At 41.1% G+C, this 24,472-nt stretch overlaps 1 protein-coding gene across 1 annotated transcript in view; it reads right to left on the reverse strand.

Moving 5' to 3' along the window:
- ELMO1 (engulfment and cell motility 1) overlaps positions 1 to 24,472 on the reverse strand; it is a 472,781-nt gene that overhangs the window by 265,244 nt on the left and 183,065 nt on the right. Inside the window, exons 8-13 of the mRNA XM_032785439.2 lie at positions 21,076 to 21,175; positions 14,491 to 14,642; positions 13,771 to 13,849; positions 9,673 to 9,723; positions 7,818 to 7,940; positions 6,149 to 6,280 (exon numbers count right to left, since the gene is read on the reverse strand). Coding sequence (XP_032641330.1) covers positions 6,149 to 6,280; positions 7,818 to 7,940; positions 9,673 to 9,723; positions 13,771 to 13,849; positions 14,491 to 14,642; positions 21,076 to 21,175 — 637 coding nt within the window. The remainder of the gene's footprint in view (positions 1 to 6,148; positions 6,281 to 7,817; positions 7,941 to 9,672; positions 9,724 to 13,770; positions 13,850 to 14,490; positions 14,643 to 21,075; positions 21,176 to 24,472) is intronic.

The following is a 24,472-nucleotide window of genomic DNA, read 5'->3' on the forward strand; positions in this document are numbered from 1 at the left end:
GGCTAGTAGTGCTGCCCATTATTAAGGTTGTCTAACATTTCCTATTATAAGATCCTGTTTTCAGTGCTTTTAACTTGGCCAAACTTGAATCATTTGTGCTGAAATTTTCCATTCTCGGTGTCTGCCTCAGGTTGGATGTTTCTGGAAATTTTCAGCCAAACCAGTTGAACTATTTCTGAGAGCAAGGCTGGGGGAAATAAGTTGCTTTTCTCGTGTTAAAAAATCCTGGCAACCTTTTCTTTAATAGTTTTAACGCTCCCATACTTTGGAGCAGGGACTGATGGGGTGGGCAGGCTGGGCATGGGATCCAAGGGAGAAGAGGGGTACACGGAGAATGGAATTAGGAACACTAGGCACACCCACAGCTGGCCCATGTCAGCTGACTCAGGCTCTCAGGGCTTGGGTTGCAGGGCTATAAAATTGCAGTGCACTCGGGCTGGAGCCCAGACTCTGGCACCCTCCCACCTAGCAGGGGCCCAGAGCCCAGGCTCCAGCCCGAGTCTGAACAACTACAGGGCAGCTTTAAAGCCCCACAGCCCAAGGCTCGTGAGCCTGTGTCAGCTGATGAGCTAGCTGCAAGTATTTTGTTGCAGTGAAGACATACCTAGTATTCCTAATTCCATTCTCCATGTACCCCACTTCTCCCTTGGATCCCAGGCCCAGTCTGCCCACCCCACCAGTCCCTGCTCCAAACCATGGTGTGCTAGAACCATTAAAGAAAAGGTTGCCAGAACTGGAGGACTAAGGGGGAAATTGGTTTGACAAGGAGATTGGGACTAGAAGCCAGTGAGGAAATTAGTAATTGTGTCTTCAGAGTGGGGTTTGAACAGTGCAGGGCCGCCCAGAGGGGGGGGCAAGTGGGGCAATTTGCCCCAGGCCCCGGGCTCCGCAGGGGCCCCCACAAGAACGGCCAAGGCTCCCTCCCCGGCCCCGCCCCTGGCCCTCTCCCGAAGCCTCAGCATATCCAGTTGCAGCCCTGGAAAGCTCTGCAGCGTGGCTCCGGCGGGGCCCCTGAGCTCCACCCCACTCACAGCCGTGTAGTAAGGGGTGGGGTTGCAAGCTCCAGGCAAAGCTCTCCCTTTGCTCGGCCTGGAGCTTGCAGCCCCGCCCCCTGACCACGCGGCCCTGAGCGGGGCGGAGCCACGCTGCAGCTGTCGAGCGAAGCTCCTGGATGCGCTCAGGCTCCGGGTGAGGGGGGAGCCAGGGCTAAGGGGGTGGGGCTGGGGGGGTTGGCTAAGGGGCAGGGAGTCCCAGGGACAGTCAGGGCACAGGGAGGAGGGAGGTCAGGGAATAGGGGGTTGGATTGTGGGCATTCTGGGGGTCTGTCAGGACTCAGCGGAGGGGTGTGTGGATAGGGGTCAGGACAGGGAGCAGGGTGGTTTTTTTTTCCCCGGGATGGTGGGTCTCCGGGACAGTGAGGACAAGGAGTACGGATGGTTCGGGGATTACTGAGGGGCCAGTCAGGGGCAGGACAGGTGGGGGGTCGGATGGGGACAGAGGCCAGCTGTTTGGGAGGCAAGCCTGCCCCTTACCCCTAAAGCTCATTCAGCAGTTGAGGCTTGCAGAAGCAGCCAAGCTGTTAGCTTTTCGTTAGGGCTACCATCCTTCACTTCCAATGCCAAATTTAGTCTATATTTGATTTCAATCCATCAGAGAAAAGAATGATGTCAGGGGAAGGTAAGCTTCATTAAAAATTGCCAGACTGGGAGGAGTCACATAAATGAGAAGAGTATCAGAGGTAACCGTGTTAGTCACTGGATTCTGTAAAAAGCATCAAAGAATCGGTGGCACACTAATAGACTTATGAAGAAGTAATGATCCTTTCCCAAACCCACCAAGGACAAGGGACCCCCCTTTTCCCCCCTTAGCCATTCTAGTTATTCCCATTGGGGGAAAAGATATTCAGTGGTTATCAAACTTTTATACTGTAGACCCCCTTTCACGTAGCAACCATCACTGAGTGAGCCCCCCTATAAATTAAAACGAACTTTTTATATACTTTACATCGTCTTATAAATGCTGAGAGCAAAGCGGGGTTGAGGTGAGAGCTGACAGCTGCGACCCCCAGAATAACCTTGTGAACCCCTGAAAGTTCCTACTCCCCATTTGAAACCTCTGTGTTATTTCATGTATTAGCACCGTTCCATTCACATGCAATGCTATTTTGAGCAATTCAGTTTTCACAGCAATGCTCACGCCAATCTGGAACAAGCTATCAAATCTCAGTTCATGGAGTATATACATAAGTATATACTAAAGAAAACCACAGTAACGGATCCTCCAGTTTTGTGAGGAATCCCATGGAGCCACGTCTCTAGGAAACAGCTAATGCATGAGTTAAGTCCATAATGGCTATTAGCAGGATGGATAAGAAGGTGTTTGTCACAGAGCGCGATGGATGGCAGGAGAGAGATCATTTGATCATTACCTGTTAGGTTTACTCCCTCTGGGGCACTTGGCATTGGCCATTGTCAGTAGACAGGATACTGGGCTGGATGGACCTTTGGTTTGACCCAGTATGGCTGTTCTTATGTTCTAACCAAATGAATCCAAAAGTTTTGGAGACAGATATGAGGCTTCCAGTATCAGAAACCTGGAAAAAATCTCTGACTGGATGGGCTTGGGCGTTTGGTCACAAGCTGAGGTGGTTCAAAAGTTTTGGACTTTTTTTAAGCAGAATTTTTGTATTGTTTCTTTAAACAATCAAACACAGCAAGCTGCAAATATTTGACCACACACTTCTGAAACCCCAAACCATATTCAGGTTCTGGCAGACTAATTTCAGCTTTTCAATTAAAAAACCATAACAAATTTTGAAGAAAAGCAGTCATTGTCCATGATTTTTTTCTGCTTTTTAAAACCCCCTAGTTTTCGATCCAGAAAAAGTTTTGATGGAAAATATTTGTCAAACTCTTTTAATGAGCTTTAGTGCCTTTTAGCACTAGCTGATGATGAAAACCAGTGATACCTTGTAAATAAATTTTCTGAAAACTGGGTTTGTGCTGAAATGCAGAAGGTTTATTTTTCCCAGGGCCGCCTGTGGGTGTGGAGCAAGTGGGACAATTTGCATCAAGTCCCGCAGGGGCCCCCACGAGAATTGTATAGTATACTAGTATAGTATTGTATAGTATTGCAATTTTTTTATGGAAGGGGCCCCTGAAATTGCTTTGCCCCAGGCCCCCTGAATCCTCTGGGCAGCCTTGGAACAGTGTGCAGTAAACAACAAATTGGGCCACACATTGAACAATGAAGATAAAACATGACTCATTAAGCAGCACCATCCACATAATATATAAAATATTATGCACAAAAACCCTGGTATATGTGTGCACACATTCTATACAATCAATGGGAGCTGCTGCATGATAGACACTTCTCAAAATCTGGCCCTAAAACAGAAGCTGGAAGCATCCTTAAGAATTGTGGCCAATGTAAATGCCTTGGAAACTAGCAAGGTCCACCTCTTTAAGCAAACAAGCATATTACAGTCTCTCACAGATGGGCCTGAGGTTGGGCATGCTTTAAAAAGATATAGAGAGAGTCTGAATGAGTTTGAAAGATACCAGCTTTTTAGCAGTATTTATTGCCCAGTCTGGATTACAAGGATTAAATGGACTCATATGCACGAGGGTGGAAATGCAGGTGTTGGATGTTAATATATAATAACCTCTTCAAGCTTGAGGAATCATGTCAATGGCTTGTGAAATTAGGACCTATTTTATCATTACCCATATATGTGACTTGGGCTTTTATAAATATCTGGCACTTACCAGTATTGTTTCCATCTTTTTATTCTGTTTCAATATTTTGAAACTGTGGAAAAATAATTATTGCTATCAAATGTTTTGCTGCCAGAAGTAAATATTGTTTGCAATGTTACTGCCAAAAACAGATAAAGAAGGACAGAAAGAGAATTCAGACCATTGCTGAGTACTTAACTTGCAGTAGGCTAAGAGAATAAATCTCTAAAATGTATTGGATCTTATATCTTCTGATTGGATCATGTTCTTTTGGTTTACTGTTCACTGTTCTGTTGAACTTAAGCAGGCTTATATTATTTTAAACCTACCTCTACTAATAACAAGCATCCCTTCAGACCATCATGAACATCTGGAATGTGGCTTTCTGACTGTGGGGTTTTACAAATGTTATTGTAAACCTCTGAAGCCATGTCTATGCTATACTTTCTATTAGCACTGCCTTCATAATAATGTGGTAAAGCTTTTTGAAATGCAGAGAGATGAAATGATAGAATATCTGCACTCTAAATAAGGAAAGGGAACAAGCTGTACAGGAGAAGGTCAATGATGAGACAAGCTTTTGCTCTCCCCATCTGAAAGACTGTTTGGTCAGCTTGTGAGACAGAAGAAACCAGACCTTCCTTGGTACACAGATGAACACTCCTAGGACCTACACCAGGGGACAGGGGCAAAGGATCCTGAGGTAGAATCTCTGCCAACAATCTGCTCTCTTTGTGCCAGACAAGCAATGCACAGGTAGCAGAAACCTCCCACAACTCCCCTGTAGACACACAGCTGATGGATCTTCCTACTGCATCTCCGTCCCCTAGTGCTTCAGAGAACAGAGAGGGTGGTTTGGCGGTGGGGTGGGATAAAGTGGAGAGTGAAAGAAGCCAGACCACTATGCATTCCAGCAATCCCTAGCTGGCCTACACTCCCATGAGGATCATACACAATTACAATTTCCCCATGCAGCAAGTTTAGCTGCAGCCTCTGATAACTGTACAAAGCAGCAGAGGGCAACACAGAAATTCCTCTGCCTGCAGCACCAGGCAGCCTGGGGGCCCTGAATTTCCTCTGAATCAGGCTTTTTGAGTGCTCTGATTTGCACCAAAATCAGTAGAGATGTGCCCACTGATGCCTAGAATATTTCCTGAAATTTTGGAATTGATCAGATAGGGCGTTCAAAAGCTAGACGGACAAACATCATCAAGTTGAGTATTAGACCTGACTTTGCTCAGACAATTACCAACCTTGAGTGTTCAGAATTAATAAATTAGGCCCCCAAAATCATGGGATTTTCTTTCAAATCCTGAGATTTAAAAACAAAACACTTGAAGTTCTTTTTGTTTATATTCTGGCTTTTGAATATTTAGGGTTCATGTTTTCAATCTTATCTCCACAACCATGAGGGCTAGACGCAATTAAAAAAAAAAAAAAGAACGAACGCTGAGATTATGGTGATTTCACTTGACTTCAGATTCTATGACTAAGAAAAATGGTAAATATCACAAAACTTAACCTTTCTCACAGTGTAGATGCATATTCAATTTGTGGTCCACTATAACCCCAATCCCTTCCAGCAGTTTTACTGACTAGTTAGCTATTCCCAGTTTTTTATTTGCGCATTTGATTTTTCCTTCCTAAAGTGTAGTATTTTGCTTTGTCTTTATACAAACAAATTGAGGAGTAATAACCCAACTATCTACAGTGACCAACAAATTAAAATGCTAACTACATTACATGGCAGTCCTCTGTTTCTGGAATGAGGAAAGGCGTTATACATACATACACATTTATACAGCAATTTAATCAAATTGTAATCCGGATCTAATCCTGGTCCCACTGAGGTCAACAGCAAAACTCCTGTTGATTTGAATGGGTCAGATACTCTATACCCTTTTGCTGCATAAAAAAAAAGATCCAAAGGCTTTAAGAACCAAAACACAGGAGCCTATATTTAAATAAAACATTCTGCCTGAACATTACTGTGTTCATCATTTGACATAACTAGAAACTGAATATATGGATAATAATTCATGCCATAGATCCCTTTGATGGTGTCTATTTATTCAAAATACCATTATGAGTAAGATTATCATAGGACAGATTTGGAATTAATAGTCTACAGTACGTTTTCTCTTGCTATAATGTTTACATTGACTAATTCACACTGGATTCACATCTGCTAAAGCAATAATATGACTCATATTAACAGAATTTGCAGGGAACAATCAGAAACTAAAGCATATTCTGTTGACTAACTTTCCATTTAAACTAAAGGGAAGGAAGTAGCAGGAATGTCAGGCTATGCTGGAGGTCCCTGATTTCAGACTGTACCATAATAGATATACTGATCAGGATTCAACAGGTTAGAATAACACCTGGGTTTCAGCAAAAATACTCACAATAAATCCAAGTTTCTTATAGTCTCGGGTATACATAGATTTGCGTTTCTCAATACTGCCACTGCTGTTGTTGGGTTCAGACTCTGCATCGAAAGCAATTCTTCGGAGTTCAAATATAATATCCCTCTGAGCCTGAGGGGGTTCAAAAGGGAAAGGTCAGTTTTAAAAAAAAGGCAGAGAAATGTCTCCTGTTTTGAGTCACGGCAAGGAACTACAAAAGAATGTCTCAAAATACTGCGTGCTTTCCAGCTCCCAATCTTACTTTATCAGAATATAATTTTAAGGATTTAGACAGATGGACATACAGAGTAACTTTATGTCTCCCTATTTCCCCAAGTCCTCACAGTTGAGGGATTTCATTCCTCAGAAGACTGACATGAAGTACTAGTGTCCTGATAGACACTTGATGACTTAATCTTGCAAGGTTGAACTCCAGCCCACACTTAACTTTAACCATGTGTGTATAACACCACTGAAGTCAATGGGATAACTCACGGGCTTCAAGTTTCAGTTTGTGCTCAGTGTTTTGCTGGATCCAGGTCAGAGCGTTCTCAGAACCTTGAAGGACTGACCCCTAAGCATTCGTCTCAGGAACAGCAGATTTTTGTTACTAAGGGGATGACGATGTTGAAGTAGTTTCAAATCACATCAATGCTGCACATCTGCAGCTCAGCAAGAATATCTTGTGCCAGTAATAACTGTTTTGCCATTTATAGCTACAGTGCTACTTTGGTTGATGATGTAGTGTGTGATGTATACCAGGTAACTGTGTGTATCCTTCTGAGTGAAAAGTTGCAGAAACTATCCCGCTTCTATATGTTGAAAGAAAAGAGAGTCCACAATGATCGCTCCGATGTAACCATAGATAATGCTGTCTCTTATCTGTGGAACATCCTACCTATCTCAGTTTCCCAAACCATCATATTGTCTTCCTTTAAGTCCCTCTTAAAAAACCATTTCTTCTATATAGCCTGCATGAAGCTCCTTTAAAATTAAAGAAACAAGACCTGAAAATCTTTCCCATGGCATCCTGACTTCGAGTCTCTTATTTTAAACTGCAAGCTCTTTGGGGCAGGGACTATCTATTTTGTTTACTGTGCAGCATCACACACATTGTTGGAGCTAAGTAATACTAAAAACAGTTATTGTTTAACCAATACAGCCTAAAATTAAGAATGAACTAGAGTTACAGGGTTATTTAACCATACTCTATCTACATCAGATACCTTTAATTTGAACATTTGCTCTAGTTCTACATGAATGAATTCAACCAAGCATGACTACCCATTTCAGGTGGTTCTGATAAACATTATAAGAAAAAAAATAGACTGATGCTGATCTGGATGCTTTACAGATTTAGCTCAGGATGATGCTAAATTCAATTGATGAATCTCAAGCTCAAGAGATAGGGGTCTGATGGGGTAAACTTGCCAGGTTATTGTCTCATTTTTGCATAACAGAAACCAGTTTGTGCAGTTCCTTTTTCAAACAAAAAATCCAGCCTTAATTTCAGACTCCCTGGAAAATCAGTCTTTATAAACACACATGGGATATCCGTGACAGCTAAGACGTGCCACTTTGATTAATCTGCCTTTCCTGGCTCTAAAGGCTAAGCTTGGCACTACATCTGTCCCCTTACTGTTCAGCCTGGATTGTGAGAGATGCTTACCTGGTCCTGTGGATCCATTTTGGTCATCATTCTGTCCTCCAGAAGGTTAAAGGTGAGCACTTGCAGAACATAAAGCTGGTGCGCCATTTCATTATTGATGGCCCTCTGGGCCCTGATAACATGCTGTGAAAGGAAGATAGACAAGTGAATGTCACCTACTCTTTTCCAATCACTGCTTCCCATCAGTGGGCTCAGGTGTTTCCATTCCTGTATGTGTTTGACGAGCAGTGGTGTATGCATACTGTTGAAGGGGAAAAGGCAAGCCCAATACTAGTATGGTGACTAGGTACACGGGTGTTCCATGGGCGGTGATATTAAATCCTATCCCTTAGTAAAGTTCCTGAAAGCAGTGCACAGAGTCCTCTCCTCCTGCCCTCTAGCTAGAGCATGTGCATACAGAGAACAGAAATTAGCTGCCAGGTCATCCTTTTGAAGAGCACCCTCTTCAGAAGGGCACATGCAAAGAGTGCATTTAAAGAAAGAGTGACGAGAACAAAGTTTCTAAGCAGAAGAGTATTCATGCTGCTGATACAGCTGTCATAGTAAGCCAGTTGCTGCAAGGGAATCAATTACAAATGAACCACACTCCTACCTCTCTACCAGATGATCTCATTCTATATGAGGAAAATGGTTTAAAATTAATTAAAATTAGAATGAAATGCCCACAAACAATAGAGAAATCACCAAAGTTACAATGCAGATGCCAAAATTATGGATAATTTTAAAGTCACCGAGGTACACAAAAATGCCAGGGAAGCTAACTAGATTGATACAATCTTCACCCCAAGGGTTTCTGTAGAGAGTGTAATCAGAGGTCACTAGCCCAGTAGTGTGTAAGGAGAGAAATGGGCATAACCACCAAGATGATGCTACTCAGCGGCAGCGCTAAATAGGATGTTTGCTGTCCTCTGCTGCATGGCATTGGAACATTTATGCCAGGGAATGAGTACCTGGGATTGTTACTCATGTAAATTTCACAACAGGGGTCAAAATCTAGCCTACTATGTATACAGCCACTTAGGAAGGAAAATATAGCCTTTGAAACTGAAACAGTCTGCTTTCTCCACACTGATTATCTAAAGAAAAAGAGAGGTGCGAGGGGGGCGGGGTCTCCAGACTGCCAAATCTGCCTAATTCTCATATCTATGTCATGTCAGATACTGCACTAGAACAGTTTAGAAGAGCCCTGATCTGGCTCTAATTATGGTCAGTGACAAAAGTCCCCCTGGTTCTCAATGCGAGAGAGAGAAGGCTCTTTATTATGTTTATTAAGTCCACTTTGAAATATGTCTTGTGCATCTTCCATGCAATTATTTATCACCAGCAATAATCTAACTTTGGCAAACTGTGTTCAATTTAAGATCTCAAGATATGAGGAAACACAAGAGTTTTCATATTGTAAAATCATCTATACACATGATGCACAAACAGGCATAGGGGATTTTGAAAGCCAGGCAGCACTTGTTGCTTGACAGAAAGTTCAAACCCTAAAGTTTGGGTTGCATTACTAATCAAGGCCATTGAAGATTTTTCAAATCCCTCCTAGTCTGCAAGCTAATGCTCATTTTCTCCAAAGGAAGGGAGCCCCAAATACTTCATTTAATCATTATTATATCTTGGTAGAGAAATGACAATTTATGCATTGGGGAAATAACCTCTTTTAGACAGTCAATTCTAGTTCATTCAGCAGCAGAACTACACTATCTAGCAAGCCACAAAACATGTGGAAATACAAAAACAACTAAAAGAACAAAAGCACGAATAATATACAACATACATCCACCAAAATGGCAACATGTGTTTTTTTCCCTGTACTGGTAAATAAAATCTTTGGGAACTTTTTACTAATACTTACTGTTAAAATGATAGCCCGAAGCTGTTTTTGTGCCAAAATGTTTGCCATCTCCTGTTTTGGTAAAACACAAAGATTTAGCTAAATCATGTATTTCAGTGCAGCAGTGAGAAGAACTCTACATTCATTCCTGGGTGTGTTTTTGTACTGAACATCAGCAGTATTTCTCATCAAGAAATTAAATGAGAGGCCTCACAGGAACTGCCTCAGTTGATCTTTTATTTTTGTTTAAATTCAGACCACTCTGAAAATGACAAAGAGGAAGAAAGAAAATGAAGGGACTGGAAACCATACAGTTTATATCAGGGAGCAGAACATTTTGACTATCCAAAAATAGCAATTAAAAGATGGAACATTGATTGAGACCCAATATATATAATATGAGGAAAGTATTTAACATACAAGTATTCTAGCAGAGAAAGACAGGAGGAAGTCGAATATGTTTCTACCTGCTAACTGGGACTTTGAAAATAAGTCGTAGTGGATCAAGATGTGCATATGTGTATTAGACTTTAAAAACAGTTGAAAACTAACGCTTTATCTTAAAGTCAACAATTAGCCCGAGTTACTGTATCATCATTGCAAATCAAACTTCTCCCCACTAAAAACAGTTCGGTGTTGGTGGGGGTCTTAGATGGGGGCCCGCCATTAAAATCTATACTCACATCCTTCTATTTTATGTTTTAATTTAACTTCTATTTTTACCTTTAACCATTCAGTAACCACCAAACACACATCTTTGATTCAACATCCATTCTTAAGCAAATCCATCCAATCTCAGCTATCTAGCTGCATATCATACTGTCGGACCTTGTATGTGTTGTAATGATCTCAGTATTTATAAAGTTGCTACTGCAGAAGTATCTAGACAACAGAACTGTAAAAAACTCTTATTTTTCCTTTATTCTTGTTTGGTATATATACACTTGCATCTGTTTGATCTTTGTATACACACACACACACACACACTCACACCACTCTCTCTCTCTCTTTCTCAAATTTCATTCAAAAATATGCTATTAAATTACATGGGTAAAATCTTGTGCATAGCTACCTATACACTGGTATTAGCATTTGGACATTTTGGGCCACTGCTGTAAATTTTGTCTATTGCTATTATTAGCTCATCTGACACTGTCTTACATAATATAGCACAAAATGTCACATCAGTTCTAATGTTTTACAGTTCAAAGAAACAATCATAATCCATTATGATTCTGTGTCATTATAATTGATTCAAAATACAGCTCATATTCGAAAAACTAAAAAAGTTTTTGCAAATGGGTTTGCAAGAATAAATATTAATAAAAATTAGCCAAGTTGTATATTTATATTAAAAATCTATGCAAGAAGACAGAAAACAGGAAAAATTATGACTGAAATAAAATATGAGAAGAAATGGATAACTGCGGAAAGGATATGTAAGCAAGGCAGAAGCAGCATAAACAAAGGCTGGCTCTGGCACTATTAGAAGAGAACCTACTTGCCCTAACACAGAAAGGAAGTGTTAACTTACAGCCAAAGGACAATCAAGGATGTTAACAGTGTTCGCTACATCAAGCTAAAGGTATTGGGTCAGAGTGCAGAGGTGAGAAGGGGAAAAAAGTGATTGAAGACCACAGAATCTTTGTTAGAGCTTTATTTTTATTTCTATTATATTTATTTCTATTTCTAAACAAGTACTCCTTCCATGAGGAATACATGTGAGAATCTCTTCTTCATCCAAAGGAAAAATCACGGAATCATTTAAAAAAGTGGGATAGCAGCATGTCCACTTTGCCCTTAGAATCTTTTAGTTTCCCAATGTAACACAACTGAGGCGTTATTCTTACTGGGATCTCCTTTTGGGTCATTGTTTGTACCTCCTACAATGGGTTATGGTCCATTAACAAAAATGATTCTTACTGAAGAAAATCACTCTCTGACTCCAGCAGAGCTGCACAGATTTACACCAAGTGGCCTACATTTTAGAAATAAATTCTTGAGGTCTTTCATTAATACAAGATTAGACAAAGTTCTCCATAGTAATCTTCAGCATCACTTCTTAATACACTGGAACTAACAAACAATAAAACTATATATTTCAAAAGAGTTTTTTTAAATGTGTCATTTTGTGCCTCAAACACTTTTGGCTTTCTTCTACTATTGAGACTAAGTTCTTTTCTTAAAAAAATTAACCAAGGTCCAGCATTATCCTTGATAGGAGTAAAGTAACAATGGAGTTTTCCTTTCAAAAACTTTGTTTCGTTATATTACAGAGCCAGATAAAAGAAAAAAGGATAGTCACAAGTCACTACTAGAAAGTTAGCTATATTTTTTTATTACAGTGTAGACAACTAAACAGAGTTGGATCCTCATACTGCAGCTTATGGGAGTTTTCCAAAGCTTCGGGCATTGTGCAGGATTTTTATATAAAACTGTATGGTCCCTTTGAGGAGTCTGCAGTGCAAATTCTGGCAATCATAAGTGTTCCACACTTTCCAGTTCACAGCACTACACCTGCTGCGTTATTGATATAAAAGCAATACAGCATCACATCGTGATCCCAGGTGTCAATTCCAAGCCACATTCTTCACAATTGTTAGTGAAATTCCTTGTATAATTATGCCCAGTGTGGTCTGGTTCTGACAATATGATTTTTCAGTTCACTACTTCACATACATCAACTATCAGCAATGGCAACTGGACCTGGAAATCCAAGTCCAAGCAGCAAAACACTTAAATGAACTATGATTGCATAACCTCATTATTTTGCCTCAGAGATGTAGAATGCAATCAAGGTTAGCCTTTAAACATACGTTACAGTTAATAGGAACTTTCCCTTTCTTGGATATATGGACTAATACTTAACCACAACACATAAAGAGTCAAGGTTCTGATCACTTAAACACTTTAAAGACCCCAGGAAATTTTCTCCAAGTGGGAGTGTTAACCCAGCCTCCTGGCCAAATGTCTAGTCAGTTAATTATATTCTACTGACCAGACTCTCCTTCTGCAGTTTCGTTAGTTGCAGTGGTGTTCTCTCTCTATTATGTAATATTAAAGACAGCAAGGATCCACTACAAAGGGTGGCAGCAATTATGGTGGATGAAATGATTCTTATGTATCCCTTACCACCCTCACAGGAGTGTTGTGAAGCTTCAGTAGAGTCTGCAAAGCACTCTGAGATACTCAGTGCCTTTCAACTATGGGAGAGCTGATTTCAGAAGCATGCAGCAACTTTTCTTTTGACTTAACATAGACATTAAATTAAGTTAAAAAATGAATGAAACAAAAACCTTTCCATTAAAGTTACATTGAAAAATCCACTTCCTATAAAAAATGATTTTTTTTTTTTTTACTCTCTCTAGTATTTTGGCACTTAAATAATTGGCCTGAGTTTCAACAGTGTTGAACAAGCAGCTCCTTCACATTAGATACCAGTGATGTGTCTCCACTAGAGTTCCCGCCATTACTACCACTGGGGGGAAATTCTAAGCAAAGTATCTAGTAGGCTAATATCTTAATAAACATAAAGCAACTGCTCCCACATACCAGACATTACACTCCAGTTTCATTTAACATGGAGCAGCAGTCTTGAAATATTTCCATTGGAGATTTCTGAATTTTACACTAAGTTAGCTAAGTGGAACATTATTACAGCTAGGCAACTCACACATAGACATTTTGTTTTCGAGCTAGGATATAAAAAAGGAATTCTCCTTTTAAACAACAAACTGAAAAAAACAGTTTACAAAAAAGAGTATGATGTTACTGAGTGTGTTGGCAAAAATGTCAATGCACTAAATAACCACAGCAGTAAATGCAGACACCAAAGAGTGCAGTTTCCTAACACAATCATTACAGTTTATCTGAAGCTAAATTACATCAGAAAAGCTCAACAGGCCTGTTTCACCTCTCACTTACACCGGACTAAGGCAGAAATGACTTAACTAAACTGTATGGAGGTACACCAGTGTACAATCAGCAGGTCCCATATCAGCTCTAGTCAGTGGTAACAAAAAAGCAAAGGGAGACCACAGCAGAGATGTAGATAAGCTGCCAAAAGTAATCAGATTCTGCTATAGGTCTGCAAATGAACAACAAAAACCAACAACTCACCTGCCTCTTGTCATCAGGTGCTTTAAGGAAAAGTGCATTTATTACTGCAATCGTGTAGGTTTGGATTTCTTGATCTGTCCTGTGTGGAACATGATTGTAATAATTATGGCAGATGGTATATGGATATGAGCTTTAGAAATCATTTTTTCTTATTGTGTTATCTGAAAACAGAACGTTAAGCTGAAGACACAAAATATTCAGTAAATAAGCCTGCTAATCAAGGATTAAAGTATTTGTATGTAATACACATTTTAAATGAATAGAAAGCTCCTGAAATATGATGCAAGAAAAACCGCAATTTATTTAACACCCAGTATTACTGTAGACAGCTTTTGCCTAGCCATCCAATCATTATTTATCCAAGCACATTCAATTTAAGAAATTTTTCCTTCCCAACCTCACCCTCAGCAAGGGATGCTGTTCTACCCTACTAGTTTTCCGACAATGGTACACAAATGGATCCATCTGCATCCTAACATTACTCACCATCAATGATGTCTCAGCTCCATTTGCCCCCTTCCATTCAGCCGTATAGAAGCTAATACACAACCAGTTACACCAGAACTGGTGATATACAATGGACAATACCACAACATTCATTACAAGTTGTTTAGCCATTGTTAACTGAGGCTGAATTTAATCCATCTCAGAGACTATATGTAAAAGCTGTTCTCTTTACAACTCTAATGTTAAATAAAAGTCATTATCTAGGCTACTCACCCCTGAAGATGTGGGATTAACTGGCCAATTGTGATCTCCTGGGCTACTTTCTGGTACAGCTCATGGCTATTGAGCACCATTGACTCCAGGATTGCTAATGACCGTTGCAAGATAGAGATGTCCGCAGCAAATTTGTTCACATAACTTGCTATCTACAAATTTAAACATTTGAATAATTCATATCTTGTTTACATGCACAGGGAAAGGGAAGAAGGAAAAGGCAGGCTTCAAAAGCAGAAGGGACAATTTGTGTAGATGCTAGTTGTTAGATGTGCATAAATGAATACTAAGAAAGTATCAACCAGTTGTGTTTATTAAAATCAGAATACACTGAAGCAAATAATGAGCCAGATTCTCAGCTAGTGCGAACTCGTACAGATTTGTTTAAATCTATGGAGCTATACCAATTTACACCAGCTAAGTATCTAGCCAACATTCAAACATCACATGTTGTATGAAATCACCACTGAAAAATTGTAAGATTTGTTTTTTGCCAGAGGATGTTTTGGAAAGAGCAGGGGAGGAATATTTTATTCTCCCTAACGTACTTATCCAGATTGGGCATTTTTCTCAAACTGTCACTGTTAAAAACAAGGTGGGTGACGTAATATCTTTATTGGACCACTTTCTGTTGGTGAGAGAGACAAGCTTTCGAGCCACACAGAGCTTTCCTTTGGCTCACTGGTAAAACAACAGCAGGGCAGATGTGGCTAAAGCAGCAGCAACCTTCCCAATGAAAGCTGCCTTCCTCTAGCATAACCTACATGTTTTCCCTCTATCGTCCCATGACTTCCAGTGCAAAAGAAAATCAACCTCACTCAAAACATATCTCCATCTTACAATTTTTAATTGAGCCGGCATGGCTGGCTGTAAACGCGGTTTGCTTCCACATGCATGATGGTAAAAACTCCTAGTAACTACTGTCAGCTAATAAGTGTTTCATCCCTACTGCAGGTGTAGGTTAACACACAATCGTCTTCTTGTAACCAGCTCAGCACACTGCTTTTGCAGAGTGGCTATTACACCCTTCCCCATACCTATATAACCAGTTTGGCTCTGCAGCAGAACGTGTCAGACTGCATCATCCTGCATGCTGCTGATGTACTGTGTACATGTCCTCTAGGAACACTGCCTTCTGCTGAGACCTATGGGAGAACAGCCCAGATTTTCCCAGAATGCACAGACATAAGCATGATTAAGCAGAATGATACCTGAAGGTGCATAACAATTGTTTCAATGGCCAAAAAATTACTCCATGGGGACAAACTGAATCTTACAACCAGTAACTGTTAAGGTGACTGTATCTCTAAACAGTTACAAAATCATGGTTAAAAGTTATAGCGTTGATAAAGCCTTAAGTTTTGTGCTTGTGAAATTCTGAGTGGAAGCAGAAGGAGGAAAGCAGATATTTTTGTACAGGATTATTGTGTGTATTGTAGGCATCCGAAACAAAGAGAAGAAAAAAAAAGTCTATTACGCTGCTGCTCCTCCTACAGTCTCCCACCCCCACCCTCTACTCAGTGGTGAGCTCCAGCCGGTTCGCACCGGTTCACAGGAACCGGTTGTTAAATTTAGAAGCCTTTTTAGAACCGGTTGTTCCAGGACAACCGGTTCTAAAAATTTTTTTAAATTTAACAAAGGCTCAGGCAGCTGTCCACCCGGCCCCCGGCCCCAGCTCACCTCCCCCTCTCCCCTGAACGCTCTGCCCTCCTTCTCCTCCCCCTCCCCTGCTTCCCGCGAATCAAATGTTTGCGGGAAGCCTGAAACAAGGAGCAAGCAGGTAAGCCGGGCAGGGGTAGGGGGTGGACACGCGGAGGGCTCCAGGGAGGCACGGCGTGTGCAGCCCAGTCCAGCTCCCCCTGGCCCCAGCCAAGTGCCCCAGGCTTGGGCTGGTCCCAGCCACGTGGCTCCAGCCTGGCTCAGGGAGTCGGGCCCCGCGGCGACGATCCTGGTGCCGGCCGAGCGGCTCCGACCTGGCCAGCCCGACTCGAGGAGTCTGGGCCCCACGGAGCCGGTCCCGGTGCTAGCCGAGTGCCTCTGGCCCGGCCGGCCCAGCTCGGGGAGTCTGGCGGAGCGGACCCGGTCTGGGCCCCAAGCAGTGTGGTAAGGGGACAGGGAGCAGGGAGGGAGTGTTCGGTGGGTTGTCGGGGAGTGGATAGGGGTCGGGGCGGTCAGAGGGCAGGGAACAGGGGGATTGAATGGGGTTAAGGGTCCCGGGAGGCAGTCAGGAAGGAGCAGGGGTTGGATGAGGTGGCGGGGGCAGTCAGGGACAGAGAGAAGTGGTGGTTGGATGGGGCAGGGGTCCCGGGGCCATCAGGAATATTAGAGGAGGGGTTGTATGGAGCGGCAGGGGCAGTTAGGGGACAGGGAAAGGGGGTGGATGGGTCCTGGGGGTGGGGGAGGGGGCAGGACGCCTCGTGGGTTGAGGGAGGAACTTGTTGTTAATATTTTGGCAGCTCATCACTGCCTCTACTCCATTACTCTCTGCATGAGTTTTTGCTCCTATAGATGACACAGTGAGTGTTCCTCAATCAGTAGTCTGTGGGGTGACCAGTGGTCCACATGTCTGTTGTGAAATTAAATATCCCTGCAGTTCTTTTACTGAAAGGCACTAAGCAGAATCCCCATATTTTTACCTACTTTGCATCAAAGCAAGAGAAACATGGGGTGCATATGATGGAATTTAAGTCAGGCAGCCAGGACACAAAGATCAACATTGCAGGGAAGTGAACCCAGAGTAACTTGTGGAAAGTATAATCAAGTGACAAGAGTAGGAGCAACAGAAGAGAGCTAGCCTTTGTCTATCCTGAGATTTCAGCCATCAGTGCAAACCCCTAGTGTAGACATGATTTACACTGGTTTATTATGATTTGCATGGGTCTAGCTTACCATGCATGGTTTCAAACTGGGTAAAATGTGCCAATGGAAATCATGCTTCACTGGTGTAAATCACATCTACATTAGGGCTTTGCACTGGTGCAGCTACACTGGTGGCTGAAATCCCATTGTAGACAATGCCTTAACCAAAACTATTCTGCTCCCCAGCCAGAATCCCTTCTCGTTGTTGCAAATGTGCAGCCAGAGCATAACAGAATGGTTTGCACACAGAGGCTGCATCTACACTACATACCACTGGCAGCAAAAAGCACACTGTCGTGTATAGCTACAAGTGTCAGTGAACGTCTCTGGCAGCGGAGAAAGGCTTCAGCAGCTCCCCACTCCCAGAGCCTTTCACTGCAGTGAGGAAAAGCTCTGGCAGGGGAGAGACAGAAGGAAAAGGTTGCTAGATTCTTTCCCTGGGACAGAGGAAGGGTTCCAGTAACAGGGAGTCAGCAGGACACTAAAAATAGCAAGTACATGGGAAGGCACTGCTTGGGGGAACAAAAAATTGTGTGGGTATGTACTCAAGTACATATGCACACCTGTCACATGTATCTTTACTTAACTTGCTTAAGCAGTACTTCAACATCTACACTGCTGTTTAGATCCATGCTTGGTGCACTACATGCCGCCCAAAGAAGGGTGCAGTGTAAGACACACCCTTACAGACCAGTCATATGCTGCAGTCATCAAAAATTTTGCTGAAATTAAACATTTTGTACAAAGCAGTGAGTCTTCATCGAAACTCCAGACATACACACACAAAATTCAACTGGTTTTAAATTTTCCATAAAAGATTTTGCAGTTCTGCCTAGCTCATGGGTGAATTAAGGGAAACTGAGGCATGGAGCTTGAAGTTCCAGTTAATCAAGGCACTTAAAAACGTGCATAACTTTAAGCATTTGCACAGCCCCACTGGGGTACTGAAGTGCCTTGCTGAATCAGGTCCTAAATGTCTTGCTTAAAGGGACACAGGAAATCATCAGTGCTTTCGTCCCATCACCAAAAGGGGGGGGGGGAGGGGGACAAATTGCAACAGAACTGTGACAGAAGGCAAAAACCATCAGGTCCTTTAAACGGCGATCTGTTCATTAGTTACTGCCTGGAACAATGTGATGTCAGTGTAGGTATTGACAGAGCTGATATGGTGTGGTTCAAATGCCGGTCTTCCTGCAGAATAAGTTTTTCAAGTGATTATCTTATTTTCAAATAGAGGACTATTATTATTGGATTTGATTAGCGAACGTATGCCGTAAAAAAGACAACTATTTTTCCTGGTGCCATTCCCTTCCCATGCAGCAAATTTTAGAAAGTTGGAACTTACATTGCATTTAGCACCATGCTGCTTGTTGTTCATTCTACATGACTAAGACAATGTAGAGGTTTCTCTAAGTTCTCTTGAGGCTTCTGCCTTTGCAGTTAGATGTTTTTTCACTTTAACTTCCCCCTTCCAGCTTTGCCTTCATCTAGTAGAGAAAAGCTCTTCACAGGGGCAGGGCTGACGTGCCCCCTAGCTTAGCAGGGGATCTTCAGCCCCCATATCCGCACTGTCAGTGGTCACACCATCCCACCAAAACTTCAAAGGGTCTGGCTGGTACTAGTGGAGCAACGGATTCCCATGAGAGAGAAGGAAGGCCCTATCCCTGATCCCTGGCATGCAATGAAGGTGATGGGGCTCCATGTGGGTGCAGAGGTCCATATGCACATAATACATTGCACAGTTGGGTCACAACTATGCACCTTTCCTGCATCTCTGCCTGCCTTTCTCCTTCTCTTCTATTTTCTCCCCTCTACCATTCTTCCCTTATTCTTTCTATTGATCCCTTCTCTGTTTACTCTTTTCTTCCTTCTCCTTGTCAGGACGGCTGAGTTAGGTGCCTCACTAGGAAGGAACTCATTTTTAATAGGTTGCCCATGGGCATTTACTGACTAGAAATGTTGGGCCCAGAATACACGGCAGACATACCAATATCAGGCAGCGCACCTGCTAGCTTTTCCTGTAATTACTTTGCATCCTGCAGGGCAAAGGAAGAGGTTGGATAAGAAATTAATTTTATTTGGTTGACAAGGTAACATTTGTGGGCTTTGTACTCATTTGTCAGTGGGGTCTTCAAGATCATGCTGTACTTGATCATGTCTTATATAAGTCTGTTACAAAACAGTTGCATTCTATTCTTTTTAGTGGAAAAATGTAAAATAAAACTATCAAACCTATAAGATATTTTTAAAAACATCTACACTGCTGTAAGATATGCAGTAAGACATATTCAATAACCGTTTTGATCAGTTTGGAAATGTGTGTGTAAATATCTACATTCCAGACATTGAAATAGGACACTCCACCCCTGCTCAAAAGTGACACTATCAGGTGATGAGTGACATTAAAGTCAGTTGGGTTAACCACGTAACCCAACTGACTTTAATGAACTTACATGAGTGCAAAAGAGCAGATGATGGAGCCCATATTTTTAAAAATCAAATGTCTTGACTTCTCACAAATGGCAGCTTTGATTATGAAAATTGATTTTTTTTAAATCTAGTTCTCTTTTCACTGTTCTGCTTATTTCCTATGTTTGTATTGATTCTTTCAGCTTGGACAGTGGAACTAAACTTGTCAGTTTCACTTAAGCAATAGTCATTTTCTAACCAAATTTAGATTGCAGACACTGCAGGGAAACGTCTTTAAGAAAGAAAAGTTTCCATGAGATATTTTAATATTATTGCTACAGTTATTATTTTGTGAAAATATTACATTCATTTTTAGTCTTTTTATAAGATTATTTTGGGTCATGTTTGTCCCAGTAGTATCTTTTTCATGAGACAATGTCATCTTAATAAAAACTGCTCTACTCTCTGATTTTTTTTAAGGTGTTAATATTTTAAGAAACACATGATTGCTATAAATGAAAAAGATTAGAGGGGGAGAACACTATTTTTTTCAGTTTGTTTAATTTGTGCATTTAGCAGTACTTTTGGATAATCAGTGTCATTATTTCTATTATATCATCAGTTTTCCCGGTTTGTGTGGGGAGAGAAAAAACATTTAAAAAAAGAAACTTTGATTATAAAACAAGAGAAATTAGCAGGGTGACTCAAGAACAGGTGTAGGTCCCAAAACTACTTTTAACTCACTCTAGAGAGAGAAGGTGGGTGAAGTAGTATCTTTTATTGTATAAAGATGTTGGAGAAAAAGCCAAGCTTTCCAGTTACAGAGTCCCTTCATTTCAATGTACAATACAATCAAACAAAAAATGAAACTCTCTGTCATTGCTCTTGGTTCAAGCCAAAGAAAGGCCTTGTCTTAAGTTAAAACGTTAGCTTACACTAAGTTGATATAAGGTACAGTTAAGCCAAAGTGAGTGTCCACATAAGGGACCAATTTAACTAAAGTCAGTTTCTAAACCAATTTAATAAATCAATATAATTTTGTCATTTATGTAAGGCTTAAGAAAGGCACCACAGACCTGATCCTGTTCCACTGAAGTTAACAACAGTGAGACTTCAGCAGAAGTAGGTTCAGGCTTCACAACAACAAAAAACAGTCTGAAACAGCCCTTCTCCCTCATCCCACCCCCCTACACTTTCAGAGACATATGTTGCTGAGTTAATTACTATCTACCTGAATAAGAACATTTCTCTCCAAATGCTTAAAACTTAGACACACAAACTGACATTAAAAACATGCATGTTAGGACAGAAATTTACCTTTTTAATGAACGCCACCGAGAATGTATCCCATGATACAATCCCATGATCCATCAACTCAACAAATGCAGTCAGTGTAAAAGACAACATATCTCCAAAGCTGGAAGAGACAGGAGACATAACAACAGTTACCAGTAATGCAGCAGGGCAATGATAAAGGGAACAGTGGCAGGAAGCTCTTAGAAAGGCAAGACAAAAAAGCCAAAGACATGTTAAGAGGTAGAAGCAGAGCAAAAGAGGCCGTGCAATGAAGATACTCCAAAACACGTTAGCACTGGCATCAAAGATTGTCTCCTGGAAGAGACCAACTCGCATTTGTGAGAAAACTTCATGCAAAGGCCAAGAAAATCACCCCATGCTGATTAAACCTCTCTTTTAGTCCATGTTTTTAGAGCTGAGGGAGGAAATCAAGCTGAGTCTTCCTTTAGCAAATGAAGTGGACACTCCCATTTGAATGTCATCTTGCTTTTATACCAATGTGTCAGGTGTGTTCACAGAAAGTTGGTGAATTGTTAATTCCTTCTCTTCACAGGAGACAAATAGAGGAAGTATTTAGAGAGAGGCTACCTGTGTTGTGCAACAACTTTTCCAATAATTAATGTTTAAAATCTTTTTACAGAAGGAAGTCATTATTTAGGTTGCTTACAGGCAAAATTCTACCACTCTTACTCCTGCTGAGTAGCACCTCAAGAGTTGTCCACTGCACCAATTCAACTAATTCACCAATTAGTGAAACCAGAGCAAAAGGCTGTTTGGACTTTTGTAAACTGAATTAATATCAATCTAATTTATATCAATTCAGTGTAAGTCAATTAGGAACAAGGTTAAACTTAACCCAAATACCTAAAATAAGTGTGTCTACACAGGATTCTGTCCCATTTAACTTTCAATTTAAAAACTGATTTAAGTTAAGCCAGTGTACTTGTGTGCAGTCAAGGCCTGGGTGCATCAGCAGCCCTATTGGTTTCAGAGGGGCCATCCATAGAGTAAGGGACTACTCAGCATGAGTGGCAGTGGCAGAACTAGGTCCTAAATGAGATGACATGATCCTTCAAGGTACTGAGCATTCTACCACTGATCCAGCAACATACTGAAGCACATGATTAACATAAAGCACAAGAGCATTTCCCCCATTGACTTCAGTGCGACTTCTCAAGCACTAAAAGTTAAGCACATGCCTAAATACATTGCTGGATTAGGCCAACATGGTCAGCACCATTCAGAAATGAGCCCAATATCCTGGTGGCAGTTAAGAGAACTTTGATTCATAATCCTTACTGGTTTATTTGTTTTGTTTTACAAATCGTGCACCAACTACGACAAATTGGTTATCATCTGCCCAAAAGGGAGGGTGAACTTGACACAGAAGAATGAGACAAAGTCTATAGAAGGATCACTGTTGCAACTAGCACTCACTGTTTACTGGAAAAATTGGGAGCTTCGGTGTTAATCTAGCATTAAGTGGTATTTTAACTTATCCAAAAACATAAAACTTCTATCTTGATTATGGCTTAAGGCTGAAATATTTTAAGGACATTAGTTTTTAGGTACATCTTGCATCTCTTACATGTGCTTGCTTTGGACAACTTTTTGCCCTGTAAAATATTAAGTGCTTTTTCAGAGCTGGGGGACTTCACCTACACAATTTAAAAAAAGAGAGACAGCATAGCTCCATTGGTCTAAATCTAAATGGCTCCATGCACTGTAAAATTAAAGAAATATCTTACAACTTCTTAGTTTTGTGAACAAGCAATATTCTAAATACTATTTAAAGGTGGAAACCAATGCAGAGTTCAGGTAAACATCTGTGAAGGGAAAGATTTTGGAATCCCTTACATTCCCAAGGCCTAGTGTACACTTAAAATTTAGGTTGACATAGCTGAGTCGGTCAGCAGTGCCCAATGTAACTATGCTGACTTAACACCCAGTGTAGACACATTCTTCCATCAACCTAGCTACTGCTGCTCGGGTAGGTGGTGTTCTTACACTGATGGAAAACCCCTTCCATCAGTATAGGCTGTGTTTACACTGGAGGGTTATGCTGGCATCACTACAGCAATCTACTGTAAATGATTACTAAATCAGGCTACATTAAATATAAAGGCCTTTGCCATAAGAAAATATAAAAGAAGATTGTATCCTTCTGTTGCTTCTTTATGTTGTATAAATAAATTCTGGTAGATTTTTGACACAGAAAAACATAAAGGCAATGTTCTGCTTCCTTTTTATTGTAGAAATCCACATCTTATCTACCCCGGGAGACTCTATAGCAGTTGGAGAACTAGTGAAATTTTAACAAAAAAATGGAAGATGAACAATTGAAAAGAGATTTTTAGCTCACTCTGTTTAAAGTTCTTTCAGGTTTTGTTTTGTTTTCTTTTGTTATTTCTTTGCTTGCTTTTGGCAACACTTGCTCAATGTCAATGCCTAAATGGCACTTGGGAGAAAGATACGGTTGTTAAAGATTCAGTACACCTGCCTCTCCAATTAAGGTGTGAGCTCTTGTAACACATCTCCAAGAAGTCCTCCACTAAACCACAAAAGATCAGATTTGACATTTCTGAGTAAAAAAAGCAAGCAAAATTCATATTAAACATAGTAGCTTCAGTTAGCTTAAAGTTAAACCAATTTAATGACACCCTAATTTTGAATGAGTGTCTGTACAGGGGTTTAATATAATTTAACTACTCCACTTTATATTCAAACCTTTAGTTAATTTGGGTTATCTTTTCTGAGTCCCAGCTCGAGTGGCTTCCCAAGCTCGGACTCAGGTACAACACCGCCTGTCCTGCAACATCCACATTGCTATTTTTAGCACGCTAGCTCAAGCTGAGCAAGTGCAAGTCTGTCTACTTGAGCTGGAAAGCAGACCTCCCAGCTGCAGTACTCATATACCCTAAAAGGGAAACCGTCTAGCTTGAGTGGCCAAGCTGTGTGTACAGGAGACACCCTGCTGGGATTAGAGGAAAGAATTCAGCCTTACAGTTGCAATATCCCCAGTAGAATCTACCAGCCCCTACCTCCTAAAAACCTGTCTGCCAGATTGCAAGGACCCACAGAAGAGAGAGAAACCACTGCTGTGTGGCACAAATGGAGGGAGAATCCTTCCAACATAGGCTCTAAGAATCCTGCGTGATCACCAAAACTATACTAGCTCTGCCGAATCCAGTGCCAGCTGCACCTGCGTGGGTGGTGGAAGGGACAAGATTTGGGTCCCAAAATGAAAAAAACATAAACAGTGCTTCATGTAATGAGTCTGCATTCCTCTGAAACTTTGGAAGTTAAAGCTAACATTTGTTAACTACAAAATTCTCATCCTCCCCACCAGGTGTCACTATATCACTTCAAATCATTATCAGAGAGGGCAAAAAGAGCTCTAATGTTGGAACTAAACAAG

The sequence above is a fragment of the Chelonoidis abingdonii genome, chromosome 2 (genome assembly GCF_003597395.2).
Source record: "Chelonoidis abingdonii isolate Lonesome George chromosome 2, CheloAbing_2.0, whole genome shotgun sequence".
Lineage (NCBI taxonomy): Eukaryota > Metazoa > Chordata > Testudines > Testudinidae > Chelonoidis > Chelonoidis abingdonii.